Source organism: Schistocerca nitens, chromosome 1 (assembly GCF_023898315.1).
Source record: "Schistocerca nitens isolate TAMUIC-IGC-003100 chromosome 1, iqSchNite1.1, whole genome shotgun sequence".
NCBI lineage: Eukaryota > Metazoa > Arthropoda > Insecta > Orthoptera > Acrididae > Schistocerca > Schistocerca nitens.
Window position 1 is genome coordinate 1109154968 of NC_064614.1, and position 20859 is coordinate 1109175826.

The window sequence follows — 20859 nt, forward strand, 5'->3', positions numbered from 1 at the left end:
ATGTTTACAGACGACAAGCCACTGATATTTACCATCCAGCAAAATAATCTGAACTGCTCGCCAAGGCAACTCAATCAGCTGCTGTACATTGTGTATATTAAATTTTCCCAAATAATTTTCCCTATAAGAAAGCAGAGAGCTTAAATAGACATAAAACTTACATACCTATCTAAAAACCAATACAGTGAGTTATATGTCAGTATGAGATAAGCTGGGCAGCTTTTTGATCATCTTATCAATGTATGAGTTCAGTTTTAGTTCATTACACATTTGGTAATCAAGTAATTATACTTAGTGAGTTTCATTGTGTATAGTAATTAAATACTTGATAGGTTGATGTGGTGTGTAATGATTGAGCTGCACATTCAGTTGTTGAGTGTATATAAGTTTGGGTCCATGGTTGTTATATCGTGAGAAGCTTTTACAGTTTCTTGGAAGGATTTTAATTCCCATCCTAAATAATTAATGTCAGGGGACAGATACAAGCCAACTATAAAACCTTTGATAGTCATCATTTTACATCAGCCAGTTAAGAGTTTAGTTTTCTACCCGAAGTGCTGTCCTTTAATCTGACTTGCCTTCTTTTATGGAGTTTAAACTCCAGCCCTGGTATTGTTTTATTTTCTACAGAATTATTGGCCTTAAGTTGATCACAGGAAATATTGATAGAATTATTTTTCTTGTTTAGCACTGCAAAAACATCATTAATGAGAATATATTTACCATTAGTTTTGTTATAAACCCCTAAAAAATTACTGTATATGTTTTGTGCATTATTTTCATAAGATTGTTGATTCCATCAGACACGCTTAAATCAATGTATCTGTATTCACCTCAATATAAAGAATACATTGTGTGACAGCTCACTCAGTCTTCCTAACGCAGTTGAATCCTTAACATCTTTCACCTCAATATAAAGAATACATTGTGTGACAGCTCACTCAGTCTTCCTAACGCAGTTGAATCCTTAACATCTTGTTCAGATATGTTGATTGATTTCAGTGATGTGCTTCAAATTTGTGTGTATGAATTGGGACGTACATACCTCCGATTGTCACAAGCTTTGTGTATCAACATTCCATCGATGGGTGAGTAGCAGTGCTATTGCTTTTGGTGGTGGTTGTGATGCTGATGACAATTTCAATACTTTCTGAAGGGGCTTCTTTTATTAAATGATTTCTTTCGTTTAATACTCTGTCAATTCTGCATATTTAAATATATCCATACAAATCAGTGCATTTCTCCAGACTTACTGAATAAATGCCATGCGAAGTTCAACAGTGTTTCTTCTAGAATAGAGATCCCAACATCACTAGTGATGGTGCGTATTCAGTCACTTTTACCTCTTCTGTAACTGAAAAACTTGGTATGAAAAAAGACACACAGATTTTATACATACTGTGACACTAGTCACCATCACAGTCCTAGTAGTCAGAGAGAATGAAAGTAGAAAGTGAATTCAATTCAGCCATGTGATAAGTTAACTCATTCTTTCAGTCAGCAAGGTGGGGCCAACATGGTTTCATTGATTTGTGTTTCAGCAGAACATTCTAACAGTTGATCTGTTTAATGTGAATTGGACATATAGTGGATAAATTGGATTTATTAAATCAAAACCCTTTATCAAAGATTAGACTACAGGAAAGGATATATTCCTTTGTTGGAAAATAATGCAGTTGATACCATTATTGCATTTGCTTCTACTAAAACGTAGTATGAGTGTAGTCTGGATGTTTAGTGTTTCGATCAGTCATTTACAGGACCTGAGATACTGCTTAATCCATGAAAATGCAATTAATATACTGGGTGATTCTGTGATTATGTTACTAACTTTCAGGATGATAGAGAAGAGTAAATGTATCTATTTGAGGTAAGGGACTCTGCTCTGGAAACGACCAAGCCGAAAGTTACAAGCAAAAGTTGTACTTCTGACAGTGGATTACATTTTTCTGTGATATTGCCAATAAATTAGCTAAATAGTGAAAGTCAAGAGAAGGAGGAAGACCAGCTTTCTTTTATATTAACAATTCAAGTACCCTACTTAAAAAGGAATTACCGTAAAGGATTTCAGTTTGCAACTTTCATTGTTCAGTTTATAGTATAGTTGTCATGAAGAAAGCTGTCCTGCCATGACAATGGCATATCACTCTGTTATAAAGAAAATTAGGAGAAGAAGGGCATAGTGACTGTAAGGTCATTAAAACCCAAAAACTGGCTGAGTTGGAAAAAGGGAGACCAGTAGATCAGATGTGGACTTGTTGAAAACATCTTGGTCTTCATCTGAAATCACTTGAATCATTATTGCTGGAACTGTGAATCCTTCATATGACAAACATGAAACCATTGTTGTAACCATTCAGCATGAAAGAAATGTTGTATGTATGTATCACCTCCTGTTTCTTGAATATGTACCTAAACTTTTGATCCAGAAGTAATGTTCATCTGGGTTTTAAGTCTTGTATGTTGAATACATTGACAGGGTAGAAGGTTTTGCTTTTGCACCTATTTTACATGGTGTCAATTGTGGATTAATTTATTAGATTAGCATTTATCAGTAACATCTCCCAGCTTCCACAGGCATGAATAATCACTTTTCAAAAACACTGACCTTCCATTTTCTTGTGATAGAAAATCAATCATTTGTTCATAGATGGACTCTAGATAAGACAGTGTTATGCAAACTTTGAATGAGAGAGGTATTGATCTATAGTTTCAGTTTCAGATGGCCAGACTGTGTGCAAACATCCTTGATTACAGCACCAAATACACCCCCCCCCCCCCCCCATTGTCTTATCGAGAGGCATGTAATATTTCCACTTGTAGGTGAGTTTATATGTTATCAACAATGAGGTGTCTGATTGACTCATGTATCAGTGCTAAAGAGGCATTTGGGAAATTTGGCTCTGAGCACTATGGGACTCAACTGCTATTTGGGAAATTTACATGGAATGTGAAAAGTAAATAATTCACTATGATATTTCCACATAAATTGAAAAAACAATAGTACCTTTATACAGAGTCGACTATATAGATATCACCCAGTTATAGCAATAATGTGGGACAAATCTAATCAAAATTGGGCTAGTTTGTGGGTACAAATTTTTGAAGAGAAAGGAGAATTAATATGAAAATAGAAAGTATAAAGTGGAACAGAAATAATGGAATTAGCAAACAGTGAAGGCTGTGTCACGTCATACAGTAGATAGTAAATAATGAGCAGACACAAAACAATAAGTCGAACATTGTAGTGTAGCTTTCAAATTTGCATGCTCATCTAGAGTACTGAATGACTTCATGAATGGTCATGTTATGTACTGAATATGGGTGTAACTTTTTTTGTAAATTGATTCACAGACCTCCTGTTCTTACTATCCTTCCTTCATGGGGATGGGTATGGGTCTTTCTGGCAAGACTGGTACGCTACTCTCAGTATCAAAATTTTTCCTGTTTTCTGGAATTGTTAGTTTGGTTTCAGGCAGAATTGTAGCTGTCTTCGTCTCTTTTTCTTCACGTGTAATGTTTTGGAGATAATGTCAAAGCAGTCAGTTTTTGCAAGAACAATTGACACTCAAGTTTGCCACAGTTCTAATTTCAACATTTCTTAAGCTTCCCCTTCTGCTGACTGGCTTCAACTTATTTTGTGGGCTTGTGATAAGCATACTTTATTTGATCAAAAGTATCTGGATTCCTATTAGTGGACATTAATATGGTGTGTACCCATCTTTTGCCAATATGATGGCTTTAACTTTGCAAGGGACACTTTCAATGAGGTGTCTGAATATCTGTCTAGGAATGGCAGTCCATTCTTCCTCAAAAGCTGAATCCAGATTGACATTCTGACTCATTCCAAAGGTGTTCCATGGTGTTCAGATCAGGACTGTGGTCAGGCCAGTCCATTACAGGAATGTTGTTATGTGCAAACCACTGCCAGATGCAAATCCTATTTCGTTCCCACATGGCATTGTGTGATTCATCACTCCAAATCACTCATTTCCAGTCATCCACTGTGCAGCAGCATCATTCTTTACACCACCTCAAGCGTTACTAATCACTGATTACAGAAATGTGCGGCTTATGAGAAACTGCTCAACTATTGTTCTCCATTATTTGAACTCCCTATGTAAAGTTATTGTACTAGCTGGACTGCTGGTAGCTCTTTGGAACTCACAAGTAATTCCTTCCACTGATTTAATACGATTTTTTTGCAATGTTCAGTGGTCCCTGTCCGTCAGTACATACTTGAGGTCAGCCTAGGCTTGGTTTATCTGTCGTTCTTCCTTCGCATTTCTGCTTCACATTCTCGCTGTCAACAATCAACGTGGGCAGCTTTAGAACAGTTGAAATGTTCCTCATGGATTTGTTACTCAAGTGACATCCAATGACTAGTCCTCATTTGAAGTCACTGTACTCTCCTGACTGACACAACCTGCTGTTACTGCTTCTCTACTGACAATACAATAATCTCCACCTCCTTTTATATTGGCAAGTCCACTTCCCATGAAATCTAGTGCAATTCTGCTTTACAAAGAGTTGTCCAGATGATCAGAGAGTGTGTTCTTGTGTGTTTTACCAGGTGAATAACGTGCATCACTTTGACAGTTTCTCTTTTAGGAAACCACATAATTGATTGCAGTACTGAAAGGAATCTTGAATTCAAAATGATTCATCTCAACTGCAGGAAGAAAGTACTGAAAGGAATCTTGAATTCAAAATGAATCACTTCAATTGCAGGAAGAAACCAGCAAAACATTTGTAGAAGTTTTATTTATTCATTCCTACATTGAACTTCAGTGACAGGTTTTCTCATTGCTCAAATAACTATAGACCTGACAAGGAAAACTCCCCATCGCAACCCCCCCACCCACCCCCTCCTCACCCCTCCCTCCCCTCAGATTTAGTGGTAAGCCCGTCAAAAACTGAACACACACAAAGTATGAAAACACGAAGAAGGTGTACTGAACTGTGGATAAAAGGAAAATAGAAACAGTGAATGGTCCAAGTGTAACAAGTGCAGTATCAATCATTATCTAACAGCCATGCCGTCATGGTTAAGTGGTCATGGTGTTGAAATGCAAACCGGATGAGCCGTGTTCAAAACTCTGTTGTGCCCTTTTTATTTTTTCCCCATGACATTTTGAACTGTCCATCCCATCATATAAGTGTTTGTTCTCTTTCAGTAGTCTTGGCAATTGTCATACTATACATTGGTTATACAATGTGAGTAGCATGGTAAGAATATGTTACTGTCACAAGTAAATGTGACGAATAGTGAGAGCAGGTGAGATGCCACATAGACGTCTCACTGAAATGAGAACAACAAATAAACAGGTGTGAACTATGTTACAACAAAGGAATTCAGGAGTCAAAACTTCCAAAATGGAAAGCATCTTCAAAAATGTTAAAAACATATGTTTTGATAGAAAACAGAGAAACTGTGTGATTGTGAAACTGTTGTGTTAATTTGTTGCAACTTATGTGACAAACTGTTATGTTTTTCCTTTATTTCCTTGAGAGTAGAGATTCCTTTCATATGACACACATACTGTCACTAATGCTGTGTTGACACACCAGACATGTTTTCTGGCAGAACATTCGGTTGATTTGTCACCTTGTCATCAAACGTTTGTGGTTCCCATTCAAAAGCCACTTCCATTTGGCTGCTAATAGAGAAGTTAAGCAAACTCAACTGTCATTATACACCCCTTCCTTACACCTTACCATTGCAAATGGACATTAAAGCATGACACTGACACAAATTTGAATATAGCAAACAGCGGAAAAAAAAAAATGATGGGCACAAGGGACATCCAAACACAGCTTGCCCACTTGGCAATCCAATGCCGTGACCACTTAACCATGACACCATTGCGCTTTTAGACTGCTTTATACTGTACTTCATGTTCTTGGACCATTCACTGTTTCTATTTTACTTTTTTTACAGTTCAGTATACCTTCTTACTGTTTTCATGCTTGATCTGGGTTCAGTTTTTGTTGGGCTTTCCTCTGGGACCTCTTAACACTAAATCTGAGGGGGGTGCAATGGGGAGTTTCCCTTGCAAGTAAGAGATTCATTAACATATAATAGGTTAATAAACAGAGAATATGGTTGAATGGTCGGGATTATTGATTGTTATCATGGTGACAAATGCGAAATAATTAATTTCTTTAGGTATTTGAGACCAACTAAATATGCCATCACAGAAAGGCGTGTAATTTTGGAGAAATTTGGGTAGGATTCCTGTAACACAATCTTTCTATGAGGAGTGTGGACCATGTGTGCACTACACATCAGAGTTTCCTGTCCAGGTAGCTGATAATGTGTGGCCTGCTTGCAATGATTTTTTATATTAGACAGCTCTCTACCTAATCCATAGCCTTAGGAAACCCCAAAGTATTTGTATGATACACAAAATGTATTTGCAGTTGCAAATATGGACAACTGTCAGCTATATAATGGAATGACAACAATGAAAATTTGTACCCGACTGGGACTCAGACCCAGATTTGTTAATTGACTTGGGGGAAGGGGATGAAACAGTGAGGTCATAAGCAGATTAATCTGCCAGGAAGTTTCATATCAGCGCACACTCCACTGCAGAGTGAAAAATCTCATTCTGGAAACACCCCCAGGCTGTGGCTAAGCCATGTCTCCGCAATATCCTTTCTTTCAGGAGTGCTAGTTCTGCAAGGTTCGCAGGAGAGCTTCTGTAAAGTTTGGAAGGTAGGAGAAGAGATACTGGCAGAAGTAAAGCTGTGAGGACCGGGCGTGAGTCGTGCTTCGGTAGCTCAGATGGTAGAGCACTTGCCCGCGAAAGGCAAAGGTCCCGAGTTCGAGTCTCGGTCGGGCACACAGTTTTAATCTGCCAGGAAGTTTCATATCAGCGCACACTCCGCTGCAGAGTGAAAATCTCATTCTGGAATCAGTTGGGATAGTTACATTTTTGTAAGTGGTGGGCATGAAATGACATCTTGCAAAAATATATTAAATGCCATCTCTAAAAATAAATACATCAGATAGTTTGTAAGCCCACTCTTGCTGGAAATTTATTAGATCTAAGGCAACAAACAGGTATGACCCCTTTGAGAATGCCTCTGTTTAAACTTGTATCTATGACCGTGAGGCAGTTGAAGCAACAAAGTACAAAGAGCAACTACAACAAATACAAAGATTGAAATTTTCAGTGAATTACAGAAAAATGCAACAGTGTCACATCTTAAGGAGGTACTGATCAGTGGCTTTGAAAAACAGCTGAACTCACTAAACTTGAACAAAGCTCTAGGACCTGAATAAATCTCTATCAGATTCTGTACAAGATTTCTGGCTGAGTTATAGCCTATCTTTTAATCACAGTGTACCATCTGTTCTGGAATCATAGAGCGTTCTGAGTTGAAATGTAATGGTATATCTTGAACAGAATGATCTCCCCCCATACTATCTATCATAGGTTCTGAAAACTTGTGAAACCCATCTTATGCTGTTCTCTCATGACATTTTGAAAGCCATGGATCAAGGCAATCAAGTAAGTGAAGAATTTCTTGACTTCTAAAAAGCATTTCACTCAGGACTACACTTATGATTATTATCAAAAGTACGATCCAGTGGGGTAATTAGTGAAATTTGTGACTGAGTTGAGGAATTCTTGGCAGGGAGTACACAGCATGTTATCTTGGATGTAGAATCATGGACAGATGTAGAAGTATTTCAGATGTGCCCCAAGGAAGTGTGTTGGGACCCATCCCCAAGAAAGTGTGTTGGGATCCTTGCCATTCATGTTTTATATTAATGACCATGCAGACAGCATTAATAGTAACTTCAGACTTCCCCAAATGATGTGGTTGTCTGTAATAAACTACCGGTACCATCTGAAAAAAGATGCACACATTTTCAGGCAAATCTTTAAAAGATTTCAAAATGGTGCAGATATTTGCTACTTACTTTAAATGCTTAAAAATTTTTCTGCCTTCCAAAAAGGAAACTTATAAGGATATGAAATGAAATGCTCACATGGTCTGTCTTAGGTAAAGCAGGTGACGGTGTTAGTTTCATTGGCAGGTTACTGGGAAAATGCAGTCAGTCTACAAAGGAGATTGTTAACAAAATGCCCAAGTAACACATCCCAAAATGTAAACATGAAATGTAGGAAGGGGAAGGAAAGGGAAAGGATGGGTGGGAAATGTGATGGCTAGCAGCACAGGGCATTGTGATAATGTGTTTTATAAGTGTGTGGGATCCATACTACATAGGACTATATTATGTCTGCAAACTGAACAGTGAGCAGGTGAACTTCCACTTTCCCTACTGGTTGATTCACAAGGAGTGCCTAGAGGCTAATGAGTTATACCGACTCTTTCACTGCACACCTTTTAAATCACTGGCGATGCAATACACAAACTGGCCATGAGAATGTTCATTTTACACTAATTCACTAACACTACATAGAATACACAAAGTAGTATGTAATATAACTAACAAAAGAATCACACAGCAACAGAATATATCTCTATCTACATCAGTACTCTGCAATTCACACTTGATGACAGATGATTCATAGAACCGCGTTGACTGTTTGTTCAATGTTCCACTTTTGAATTATGTGTGGAGAAAAACAAACCCTACAATCTTTGTATGCAAGCTCTGTTTTCTCTTATTTTATTACAATGATCATTTCTCATTAGGTAGATGGGAGTCAATAAAGTACTGGAATATTTGGAGGAGAAAGTTAGTGATCGAAATTTTGTGACAAGATGTGGCCACAATTTAAAAAAAACTCTTTTGTTTAAATGGTTTCTACCCCAGGTCACTTATCATATCTGTGACAATTTGTTCCCTTTTTGTGATAATACAAAACAAGCTGTCCTTTTTACAACTTTTTCAGTGTCCTCCATGAATCCAATCTGGCAAGGATCCCATGGTTGCACTTCAGTTGTCTAGAAGAAGGTGCACAAGCATAGTGTATGCAATCTTTTTATAGGATTTGTTGCATCTTCTAAGTGTTCTGCCAGTAAAATATGGTCTTCAGTTCACCTTCCCAACAAATTTTCTTTGTGATGGTTCCAGTTAAATTTGTTTGTAATTTTAGTCCTAGGTATGTTGCAGAGTCTACAACCTTTAAATTTATCTGATTAATCACATAACCAAAATGTAATGGATTTCCATTTTCACTCATGTGGATGACCTCACACTTTTTATTTTGTGTGTGTGTGTGTGTGTGTGTGTGTGTGTGTGTGTGTGCGCGCGCGCACCACTTTTTGCATCTTGCAGATGTCTTGTTTTTGATCTTCTTCTGATGACCTTACTAGATGGTGAATGACAGCACCATATCTGCAGTCTAAGAGGAGTGCTCAGATTGATTCCTAAATTATCTCTCTTTGGTTTCTATAGATAACCTCCTGTCAGTCACTATCAATGATCAGAAAATCTTGAATCCAGTCACAGATTGGTAGCAATACTCCTTATGCATGCAACTTGATTAGAAGCTGCTTGTGAGGAACAGATGACTTCTGGAAAGCTGAAAATATGGAATCAACTTGAGAACCACTGTCAACAGCACCCATTACTTTGTGTGAATGAAGATCAATTGTTCTATCTGAATCTATGCTATTTATGTGTCAGTAGATCATTTTCCTTGAAATATTTCATGATGTTGGAACATAGTTTATGTTTCAAAATCCTACTACTAATCAGAGTCAATGTTTTGGGTCTATAATTCAGCAGATTATTTCTGTTGGCACCTGTGCAACTTCACTGTCTGTAAATACTGATTTTTTTGTTTATCGAGTGGTTTTACACGACTGCTGAAACTGGAGCTGTTTTATCAGCATATCCTGAAAGGAACCTAATTAATATATATGCTAGACCAGAAGACTTGCCTTTATTAAGTGACCTAAATTTTTTCACTGCACGAAGAATATCTGTTTCTAAATTACTTATGTTGACAGTTATCTTGATTCAAATTCTAGAATATTTAGTGCATCTTCTTTTGTGAAGAAAATGCAGAAAACCTTGTTTAGTAACCTCAGTTTAGTGACACTCTCATCAGTAACATCGCCATTGTCATCACACACTATTGATGTCTTGCCATTGGAATACTCTACATACAACCAAAATCTCTTTGGATTTTCTGACAGATTCCGAGACAGAGTTTCGTTGCGAAACTATTAGAAGCCTCTTGCATTGATGTCTGTCATGTTATGAGCATCTGAAAACTGTTGCCAATCTTGTAGATTCTGTGTTCTTTTAAATGTGGCATATCTTTTCTTTTTTTCTGTACTATAGGGGGATCTGTTCCATCTCTTATTGGTTTGTCTCTCAACTTCCATGAAACTGTTTCTTTGAATTTAAGCCTTGTTTGCCTGGATGTATTTTGTGTTTGTTGGATTTGGATGTTACACCATTCACTCTCACTACAGTGATCTTTTGGTCACTAATTTATGTACCCATTATGGTGCTCTCTATTTGCTCAGGATTGTTTGTTGCTAAGAGGTCTGGTATGTTACCGCAACTATTTTCGCTTCGTATGGACCTCTGAACTAACTGGTCAAAATAATTTGTGGAGAAAACATTTAGTACAATTTAAGGTGATGTTTTATGCCTGCCACTGACTTTTAAACATGTATTTTTGTCGTCACATAGAGATAGATTGAAATTGCAATGAACTATAATTGTATCAGTCAAGGGTGCTCTCAAATTGAGACTTCAGTTTTCCTTGAACCATACAGCAACTGTATCATCTGAGTTGGGTGGTTGGTAAAAGGAACCAATTATTAATATAACTATACCACTTTATGGGGTTGTTTGGAGGAAGAGACCAGGCAGTGAGGTCATCGGTCTTATCGGATTAGGGAAGGACGGGGAAGGAAGTCTGCTGTGCCCTTTCAAATGAACCATCCCGGCATTTGCCTGGAGCAATTTAGGGAAATCACAGAAAACCTAAATCAGGATGGCCGGATGCGGGATTGAACCGCCGTCCCCCCGAATGCAGGTCCAGTGTGCTAGCCACTGCGCCACCTCGCTCGGTATACCACTTTATGCTTCGCTGCACTCTGCACTGCTAAGTAGGATACTGATCTTTAGTCATCCCATATAGGAGTTGGATCTCTTTATTGAAAATGGCCACTTGCTCCCCCACAAGTGCTGCTTGTTTTTCGGCTGACGGAAAAACTAATGTATGAGATACTGAATATATACAACAAAGAGCAGCAGGAATGGGCACAGATTTGTTTGTCACTTGGGAAAGCATCATGGAAATAGTGGAAAATCTGAATAGACAGACACGAGATGCGAACTATCCCGCAAAAACCTACTTATGAAGTTTGAAGATACAGCTTTTAGGGATTTCAGAATATATCACAGGCCCCTAATTCTCACTCCTATAGGGCCTATGAAGAGAAGATTAAACTTATTACAGCATGCACAGAAGCATTCAGGCAACTATTCTTTACGAGCTCTATTCTGAATGGAATGGCAAGAAGCTCTAAGCAGTGATGAGTAGCCTCTGCTGTGCACTTTACAGCAGTTTGCAGAGTATAGATGTAGACGTAAATGTACTAATCCCTCATTGTTGTTGTTGCTGTTGCTGTTGTTGTTGTGCTCTTCAGTCCTGAGACTGGTTTGATGCAGCTCTCCATGCTACTCTATCCTGTGCAGTCTGCTTCATCTCCCAGTACCTACTGCAGCCTACATCCTTCTGAATCTGCTTAGTGTATTCATCTCTAGGTCTCCCTCTACGATTTTTACCCTCCATGCTGCCCTCCAATACTAAATTGGTGATCCCTTGGTGCCTCAGAACATGTCCTACCAACCGATCCCTTCTTCTAGTCAAGTTGTGCCACAAACTCCTCTTCTCCCCAATTCTATTCAATACCTCCTCATTAGTTATGTGATCTACCCATCTAATCTTCAGCATTCTTCTGTAGCACCACACTTCGAAAGCTTCTATTCTCTTCTTGTCAAAACTATTTATCATCCACGTTTCACTTCCATACATGGCTACACTCCATACAAATACTTTCAGAAAAGACTTCCTGACGCTTAAATCCATACTCGATGGTAACAAATTCTTCAGCAGTGCTTTCCTTACCATAGCCAATCTGCATTTTATATCCTCTCTACTTCGACCATCATCACTTATTTTGCTCTCCAAATAGCAAAAATCATCTACTACTTTAAGTGTCTCTTTTACTAATCTAATTCCCTCAGCATCAACTGATTTAATTCAACTACATTCCATTATCCTCATTTTGCTTGCTTAGGTTGATGTTCATCGTGTATTCTCCTTTTAAGACACTGTCCATTCCATTCAACTGCTCTTCGGGATCCTTTGCTCTCTCTGACAGAATTACAATGTCATCTGCAAACCTCGAAGTTTTTATTTCTCCTCCATGGATTTTAATTGCTACTCAAAATTTTTCTTTTGTTTCCTTCACTGCTTGTTTAGTATATAGATCATACAACATTGGGGATAGGCTACAACCGTGTCTTACTCTCTTCTCCACCACTACTTCCCTTTCATGCTCCTTGACTCTTATAAATGCATCTAGTTTCTGTACAAATTGTAAATAGCCTTTTGCTCCCTGTATTTTATCCCTACCACCTTGAGAATTTGAAAGAGAGTATTCCAGTCAATATTGTCAAAAGCTTTCTCTAAGTCTACAAATGCTAGAAACGTAGGTTTGCCTTTCCTTAATCTATATTCTAAGGTAAGTTGTAGGGTTAGTATTGCCTCGTGTGTTCCTTTGCAACTATGACTTATTAAACTGATAGTTCTGTAATTTACACACCTGTTGACACCTGCTTTCTGTGGGACTGGAATTACCATATTCTTCTTGAAGTCTGAGGGTATTTCGCCTGTCTCATACATCTTGCTCACCAGATAGTAGCGTTTTGTGATGGCTGGCTCTCCCAAGGCTATCAGTAGTTCTAATGGTATGTTGTATACTCCCAGGGCCTTGTTTCCACTTAGGTCTTTCAGTGCTCTGTCAAATTCTTCATGCAGTATCATATCTCCCATTTCATCTTCATGTACGTCCTCTGCCATGTCCATAATATTGCCCTCAAGTACATCGCCCTTGTATAGACCCTCTGTATACTCCTTCTGCCTTTCTGCTTACCCTTCTTTGCTTAGGACTGGTTTTCCATCTGAGCTCTTAGTATTCATACAGGTGGTTTTCTTTTCTCCAAAGATCTCTTTAATTTTTCCTGTACGCAGTATCTGTCTTACCCCTAGCGATATATGCCTCTACATCCTTACATCTGTCCTCTAGCCATTCTTGCGTAGCCATTTTGCACTTCCTGGCGCTCTCATTTTTGAGACATTTGTTTTCCTTTTTGCCTGCTTCATTTACCGCATTTTTATAGTTTCTCCTTTCATCAATTAAATTCAGTATCTCTTCTGTTACCCAAGGATTTCTACTAGCCCTTGTCTTTTCACTTACTTCATCCTCTGCTGCCTTCACTATTTCATCTCTCAAAGCTACCCAGTTATCTTCTGCTGTATTTCTTTCCCCTGTATTAATTAATCATTCCCTAACACTTTCTACATCCTCTGGTTCTTTCAATTTATCTAGGCCCCATCTCCTTAAATTCCTACCTTTTTACAGTTTCTTCAGTTTTAATCAACAGTTCATAACCAACAAATTATGATCAGAGTCTACATCTGCCTCTGGAAATATCTTACAATTAAAAACCTGGTCCCTAAATCTCTGTCTTTCCATTATATAATCTATCTGAAATCTTCTAGTGTCTCCAGGCCCCTTCCGTGTATGCAACCTTCTTTCATGATTACTAAACCAAGCGTTAGCTGTGATTAAGTTATGCTCTGTGCAGAATTCTACCAGGTGGTTTCCTCTTTTATTTCTTACCCCCAGTCCATATTCACCTACTCCTTTTTCTTCTCTTCCCTTCGCTACTATTGAATTCCAGTCCCCAATGACTATTAAATATTTGTCTTCCTTAAGTATCTGAATAATTTCTTTTATCACATTATACATTTCTTCAATGTCTTCATCATCTACAGAGCTTGTTAGCATATAGATTTGTACTATTATGGTAGGTGTGGGCTTCGTGTCTATCTTGACTACAAGAATGCTTTCACTGTGCTGTTCGTAGTAGCTTATCTGTGCTCTTATTTTTTTTTTCTTATTCATTATTAAACCTGCTTCTGCATTACCCTTATTTGATTTTCTATGTATAACCCTGTATTCACCTGACTAGAAGTATTGTTCCTCCTGTCTCTGAACTTCAGTAGCTCCCACTATATCTAACTTTAACCTATCCATTTCTCTTTTTAAATTTTCTAACCTACCTAACATTAAGGGATCTGACATTCCATGCTTCGACCCGTAGAACACAGTTCCCCCCCCCCCCCCCCTCCCCCCCCTGATAATGGCATTCTCCTGAGTAGTCTCCACCCGGGAGATCCAAATGGTGGACTATTTTACCTCCGGAATATTTTACCAAGAGGACGCCATCATCTTTTAACCATACAGTAAAGCTGCATGTCTTTGGGAAAAATTACGTCTGTAGTTTCCCCTTGCTTTCAGCCATTAGCAGTATCAGCGCAGCAAGGCTGTTTTGGTTAACGTTACAAGGCCAGATCAGTCAATCATCCAGACTGTTGCCCCTGCAACTATTGAAAAGGCTGCTTCCCCTTTTCAGGAACCACACGTTTGCCTGGCCTCTCAACAGAGACCCTTCCTTTGTGGTTGCACCTACTGTAAGGCTATCTGTATCACTGAGGCACGCAAATCTCTCCACCAACGGCAAGATCCATCATGGTTCATTGGGGGGGGGGGGGGGGGGAGGTGTTTTTCTTGTCATAGCAATGTTAATTCTAGAGGTATCAATATCAGCTTTGTTTATCCAAATGACAGAACAATGTTACATTAGCATTGTCCATCTGAAAGATATGAATTAAATACTTGTTCACACTCATAAATCTGATAATGAATTTCAGATACATTATATTTCATACAATTTAGGATTTTCCTGTTTCAGGTATCAGATTTGTAACTATTCCATAAAAGAAAATGAAATTGTTTGTAATAAGGAAGTATATCATATCACATCAAGGCCACTGAATTATTGGCAAAAAAAGGACCCTTAGATAAAAGCAGCTTTGTATTGTATTTGTGTAGTCGATAGTGTTCTAAATGCTGTTTAGTACAAAGAATAAATCTTTTAGCAAATCAGGTTACTTCTTTGTTGATAATGAAAAGGCATTTGAGGAGAACGATTGAATTATGTCCACAATGCTATCCTCAAAAATAGTGACAGTGTAGTTATGCAACAATGCAGACACTTGTTACTGGAAAGGTAATGGAATACCATGCTGGGACTTGTGGCCAACCCTGCAATGTGTAAGAAGTAGATGTTGTGACAGCCTTTACTCCAAATCCACATACTTCTACAGGAGTTGAGTGCCCCAAGAATAAATTGTTTTGATTGTGGTCTTCAGTGTGAGGATTAGTTTGATGCAGCTCTCCATGCTAGTTTATTGAAGGCAAATCTATCCATTTCTACATATTTACTGCAACTTGTGTCCTTTTGAATCTGCTTATTGTATTCAAGACTTGGTTTCCCTCTAAAATTTTTACCCTTAAGATTTCCCTCCATTACCAAACTGATGATTCTTTTATTCCCCAGGATTTGTCCTATTGTCCGATTCCTTTTTAGAGTCAGATTGTGCCATAAATTTCTTCTTTCCAAAACTTGGTGCAGTACCCCCTCATTAGTTATTATGTGAAACAAATACTAACAAAGAGATAGAGGGGCTGGCCAGTACTTACCTCAGCTCAGTACAGCCGATAGATACACAAAAAACAGAACCAAAAATTTTACGTTCCTATCTTTCGGAACAAATGTTCCTTCATCAGGGAGGAGAGAGGGGAAAGAAAGGGAAGAAGGGAAAGTGGATTCAGTTACTCACAACCCAGGTTATGAAGCAACAGGGAAAGGAAAACAGGTAGGGTAGCAAGGATGGAGGCATGGTTGTCAGAGGGAAGTCAAAGATATTCTACTGTAAGTACTGTGCCAGCTTCAAACCAAAGAGGATGCATACAGAAGTAAAGAGGTATATAATATAAAGATAAACACAACTATGTAGGATGAAAAGATGTGTGAATGGCTAAAGAGGAAAGGGAAAGAGGAGAAGATTGAAGAGTAAATGGGAGTGAGGTTGTTTAACGTAGGTTCAGTCCAGGGGGATGGCGGGATGAAAGGATGTGTTGGAGTGCAAGTTCCCATCTCCGCAGCTCAGAGGGACTGGTGTTTGGTGGGAGAAGCCAAATGGCACATACAGTGTAGCAGGTTCCTAGGTCCCTAGAATTATGCTGGAGGGCATGCTCCGCTACTGGGTATTGGACATCTCCTAGGCGGACAGTTCGTCTGTGTCCGTTAATGCGCTCAGCCAGTTTAGTTGTTGTCATACCGATGTAAAAGGCTGTGCAGTGCAGGCATGTCAGTTGATAAATGACATGTGTAGTTTCACATGTGGCCCTGCCTTGAATTGTGTATGTTTTACCAGTAGCGGGGCTGGAGTAGGTGGTTGTGAGGGGATGCATGGGGCAGGTTTTGCAGCGGGGTCAGTTACAGGGGTAGGAACCGCTGGATAGAGAAGGTAGTCTGGGAATATTGTAGGGTTTAACAAGGATGTTACGGAGGTTAGGGGGGCGACGAAAGGCAACTCTGGGTGGTGTGAGGAGAATTTTGTCAAGGGATGATCTCATTTCAGGGGTTGACTTGGGAAAGTCATATCCCTGGTTATTATATCTACTCATCTTTGGCATTATTCTGTAGCACAACATTTTGAAAGCTTCTATTTTCTTCTTGTCTGAATTGTTTATGGCCTATGTTCACTTTCATATAAAGCCATGCTCCAAAACAAATACCTTCAGAAAAGACTTTCAAACACTGTTTTTCAGAAATGCTTTTTTTTATATTGCCAGTCTGCATTTTATATCCATCTAGTTCTGCTGTCATCAGCTGTTTTTTCGGCTGACATCAGTTATTTTGCTTCACCTGATTTAATTTGACTACATTTGACTGCCCTTGTTTCACATTTGTCAAGGTTCATCATATAACCTCTTTTCAAGATACTATCTATTCTGTTCAACTTCTTTTCAATCTCCTTTGCTATCTCTTGAGAGAATTGTAATGTCATAGGGAAATGTCAAAGCTTTCACTTCTTCTCACTTTGCAAATTCTTCCTTGGTTTCCATTACTGCTTGCTCAGTGCACAGACTGAATACCACTGGGGACAGGTTACAGCACTCTGTGCTCAACTACTGCTTCCTATCCATGTCTTTGAACTACTATAACTGTGGTCCGGTTTCTGTATGAGTTGTAAATAACCTACTGCTCTCTGCATTTTATACCTGCCATCTTCAGAATTCCAAAGAGTGTATTCGAGTCATCATTCTCGAAACCTACAAATTGGTATAAATGTAGATTTTTGTTTCTTCAGTCTGTCTCATTAGACAAACCATACGGTCAGTATTGCCTTGTGTATTACATTTCTCCAGAACTCTAACTGATCTTACCTGGGGGTTGACATCTGCCAGTTTTACATTCATCTGCAAAAATTTGTGTCATTGTTTTAATCCAGTATTATTAAAAGCTAAACCTTGATGATACTGACAATCAAACCCAAGCCCTTCACATGACAGTTAACCACTTTGTATAGTAAATGTGATGTCATTCTATGCACCATCATTGCCTGCTTTTCACTGTTTACTCATATTTTAATTTCTTCAGTCATATGGACATTAATGAGTGGTTTCTAGCCAATTCTTTGTCACTAAACTTATAAAAGACCCATTAAATCTTCTTCAGAACGTGTAAGAGGTTTACACATACCATATGTCTAAAATATGATGACAGCATATAGAAATGATTGTTCATATTAAAACATGATAACAAATTCAGTAGAGAGTAGCATACCACAAAACTTTTTAAATACCAAAACAAATCATTATTTGTAGGGTGGATGCAATTAGACCAAGTGATATAAAAATAAAAAAAGCTGGCATACTTTGTTTACTTTCATTCCATAATGTCGTACAGGATCATACGTATGGGTAACCCATCAAGCAAGGCTTAAGTTTTTCGGGTCCAAAAACATGTAATACTAATCAGGAACACCCTGTAAAAGCCTGTTCAAAGAACTGGCAATATTGAATACTGTTTCTCAGTATACTTATCCTTTAATGGAATTTGTCATAAATAATATATCTCTTTTTCATACTAACAACTCAATTTGAACCACAAAGATGTTCATTATTCAGGAATATATATTTTCAGTAGCTTGCCAGCAATCAGTAAAAATTTAGCTGCTGATGAGGTACAATTTAAAAGAACCCTGAAGGAATTATTAGTGGTTAATTCATTCTATTCCAATGATGTATTTTGTAGAAGGAAGAACCATTGATGCATTTATCATTAATGCAATAATGCAGTCTCTGTACATCAACTGTTGCAGAATGATCCTATGTACTTCAGTGTATATACACTACACATTTTTGCTAGGATCTGTGGAACATATTTAACTTATTTCATCTTTTGTAAATGTGTACACACATTACACATTTTTGCTAGGATCTTTAACCTATTTCATCTTTTGTAAATGTGTATTGTTATTTTTTAAAAAAATGTATCATACACTCTTGAGAAACTCTTCACAATATATAGACAGATTGTACATATGACTAGATATCAGTCTTCTTTTTGTAATTTATGAGAAATGATGTACTCTGCAAGCTGTCCTCCTTACATCTGTTCTGAATTACATACCTGTTTACAATTTCTCCTTTATTCATTATGATACAGTGGATACAATGGGAAATTTCCTGACACAAACAAAATACAACCCAGTTGCATCCTCATTAGCTTGTAAAAATTTCACATTTGCCTGTTTTGCATATTTCCACAGCCACTTCAGCCCCACACAATAGCACATTTTAATGCGTGTCAACAAGCAATGTGATGCAATGGTTGAGACACTGAGTCGTGCCTGGAAGGAATAGGGTTTTCCTAAATTTAATGCCAAGGTGGTTCTTTTGCGTCATTGACCAAACCAAGCTTACATGTCATCTCTAAGAATCTCTCTGACAGTACATTAAACTTGAATGTTCCGTACTTGTTTTTAATAATTATACTCCCATTTTTCAAGAACTTTTGAATGTCATTAAAACACACACATACAACTTAAACGAACTATAATCAATATCTTGATAGGTAAAATGCATTATGAATGTTGATCACATGGCAAATATCTTGTCTTTTTTCATGTGCTGTAATTCTGCTTTAAATTGGTTCATCAACAAAAGGTGTATTATTGAGACTTTGCATTTTACTTGCAGAAAAGTTGTCTTTATCAAAGGACTAACCCATATAATCACATTTATAGTCATACAATAAATAATACATCTTTACTAATGTATTTAATCAGTTTCAGTCCTTGTGATCTCTCAGGTTTTCTTGGCACATCTGGTTTGTTGTTTCCATTGATGCACAGTATTTTGATGACTGACCCAGCCGTCTTCTTCAGGTACTGCGTATTTGCTGCCTATGCTCCAACCAGACTGTTTACTGTTATTGAGCTCAACCCGCTATTTATAGCCAAACTGAATTCCCAATGCCCACTGTACTGTTTGACACACTCTTTTTTACAGAGCTTGCTCTGATATATTGTGAAATACAAATTCTCTCAGTTTTTTCCAACTCTTGTGGATGTGATGGCTGACAAGATATTAATAATTGAGTGTCAGACCCCAACGCTTGTTTAAATTGAATCCTCTATCACTCAGTCTTTATTTGTATAAATTCTGTCAACTGATTGACATAATTTCAAAATTGTAGCACGTAACGGTGTATTTTGTGTAATACACTAGCTCCATTTCCAAGGCTTACCAAAGATAAATTATTTTATGACATTGATAGCTTCATCACAATTGTGTTTATCTGTCAGAGATTATAGTTAGATAATGAAACAGTAGTGTTGAGAAATACAAAGAAAATGATTCCTAGGAAAACCACACACATTAGATGTCTTCATGGATTAATTTGTGACGTAGAGGTTATTCTCAATAGCTGGACACACAGAGGAGGAAAAGAAATCATGAATGTAGTTTCTGCAGTAACAAACGAGATATTTTTCACAAACTTTGAGGACCATTACTGAGCTATATATGGACTAAATCAAATCTTTAAGTTTTACATGAATGTTGTGACATGTTTTCACAAGTATTGATGGAATATATGGTATTAGTGGAGCAAGGTTCCTTTCTTTTCTCAGCACACATGACTGAGTGATTTTAGTGCCTTGCTGAATTGTGTTGTTATAGGTGAAAGTTACATTAAAGGGAGAAAGAAGATAAGTTTCCAGGCAGTTTATAACCTATACATTAGGCAGCAGCAAGGGGGCCACTAAGCCCACTGGTTGTGCAGTTTTAATTGGCCCCTCTGTGATCACTGAAAGTCCGCGAACTTTGTGCCACTCGGAAATATTTAAGCTTATTGCCAACCTTAGTAGCTAAGTAACAGTGTCGTGCACCTTAACAAAGTAGTTTTGTCAATATAGTGTTGATCCCTGTGCGCAGTTATTGGTAATATAATTTACAAAAATGAGTGAAGAGGCTGTACCTGGTCCTTCTAGCAACTTACCATAAACTTTCGTGTCACTCCTGCATCTTATTATTCTATAATGTGTTCATTTGTTTTATATGGTATAAGCTGGCTACTCTGTACAAGGAGGTGGGGGTGTCTCAGTAACTATTGCACTATGAGCCAATTGCAAGCTTCTCTTCCCAGCAACCTCCGCTCAAGAGCTAAGTAAAAGTGTGTGATCAGTAATGTCCCCATTC

At 38.0% G+C, this 20859-nt stretch overlaps 1 protein-coding gene across 1 annotated transcript in view; it reads left to right on the forward strand.

The window, feature by feature from the left end:
* LOC126198921 (transcription factor IIIB 90 kDa subunit) overlaps positions 1–20859 on the forward strand; it is a 382817-nt gene that overhangs the window by 64048 nt on the left and 297910 nt on the right. Inside the window, exon 4 of the mRNA XM_049935559.1 lies at positions 984–1088. Within this exon, the coding sequence (XP_049791516.1) occupies positions 984–1088 (105 nt within the window). The remainder of the gene's footprint in view (positions 1–983; positions 1089–20859) is intronic.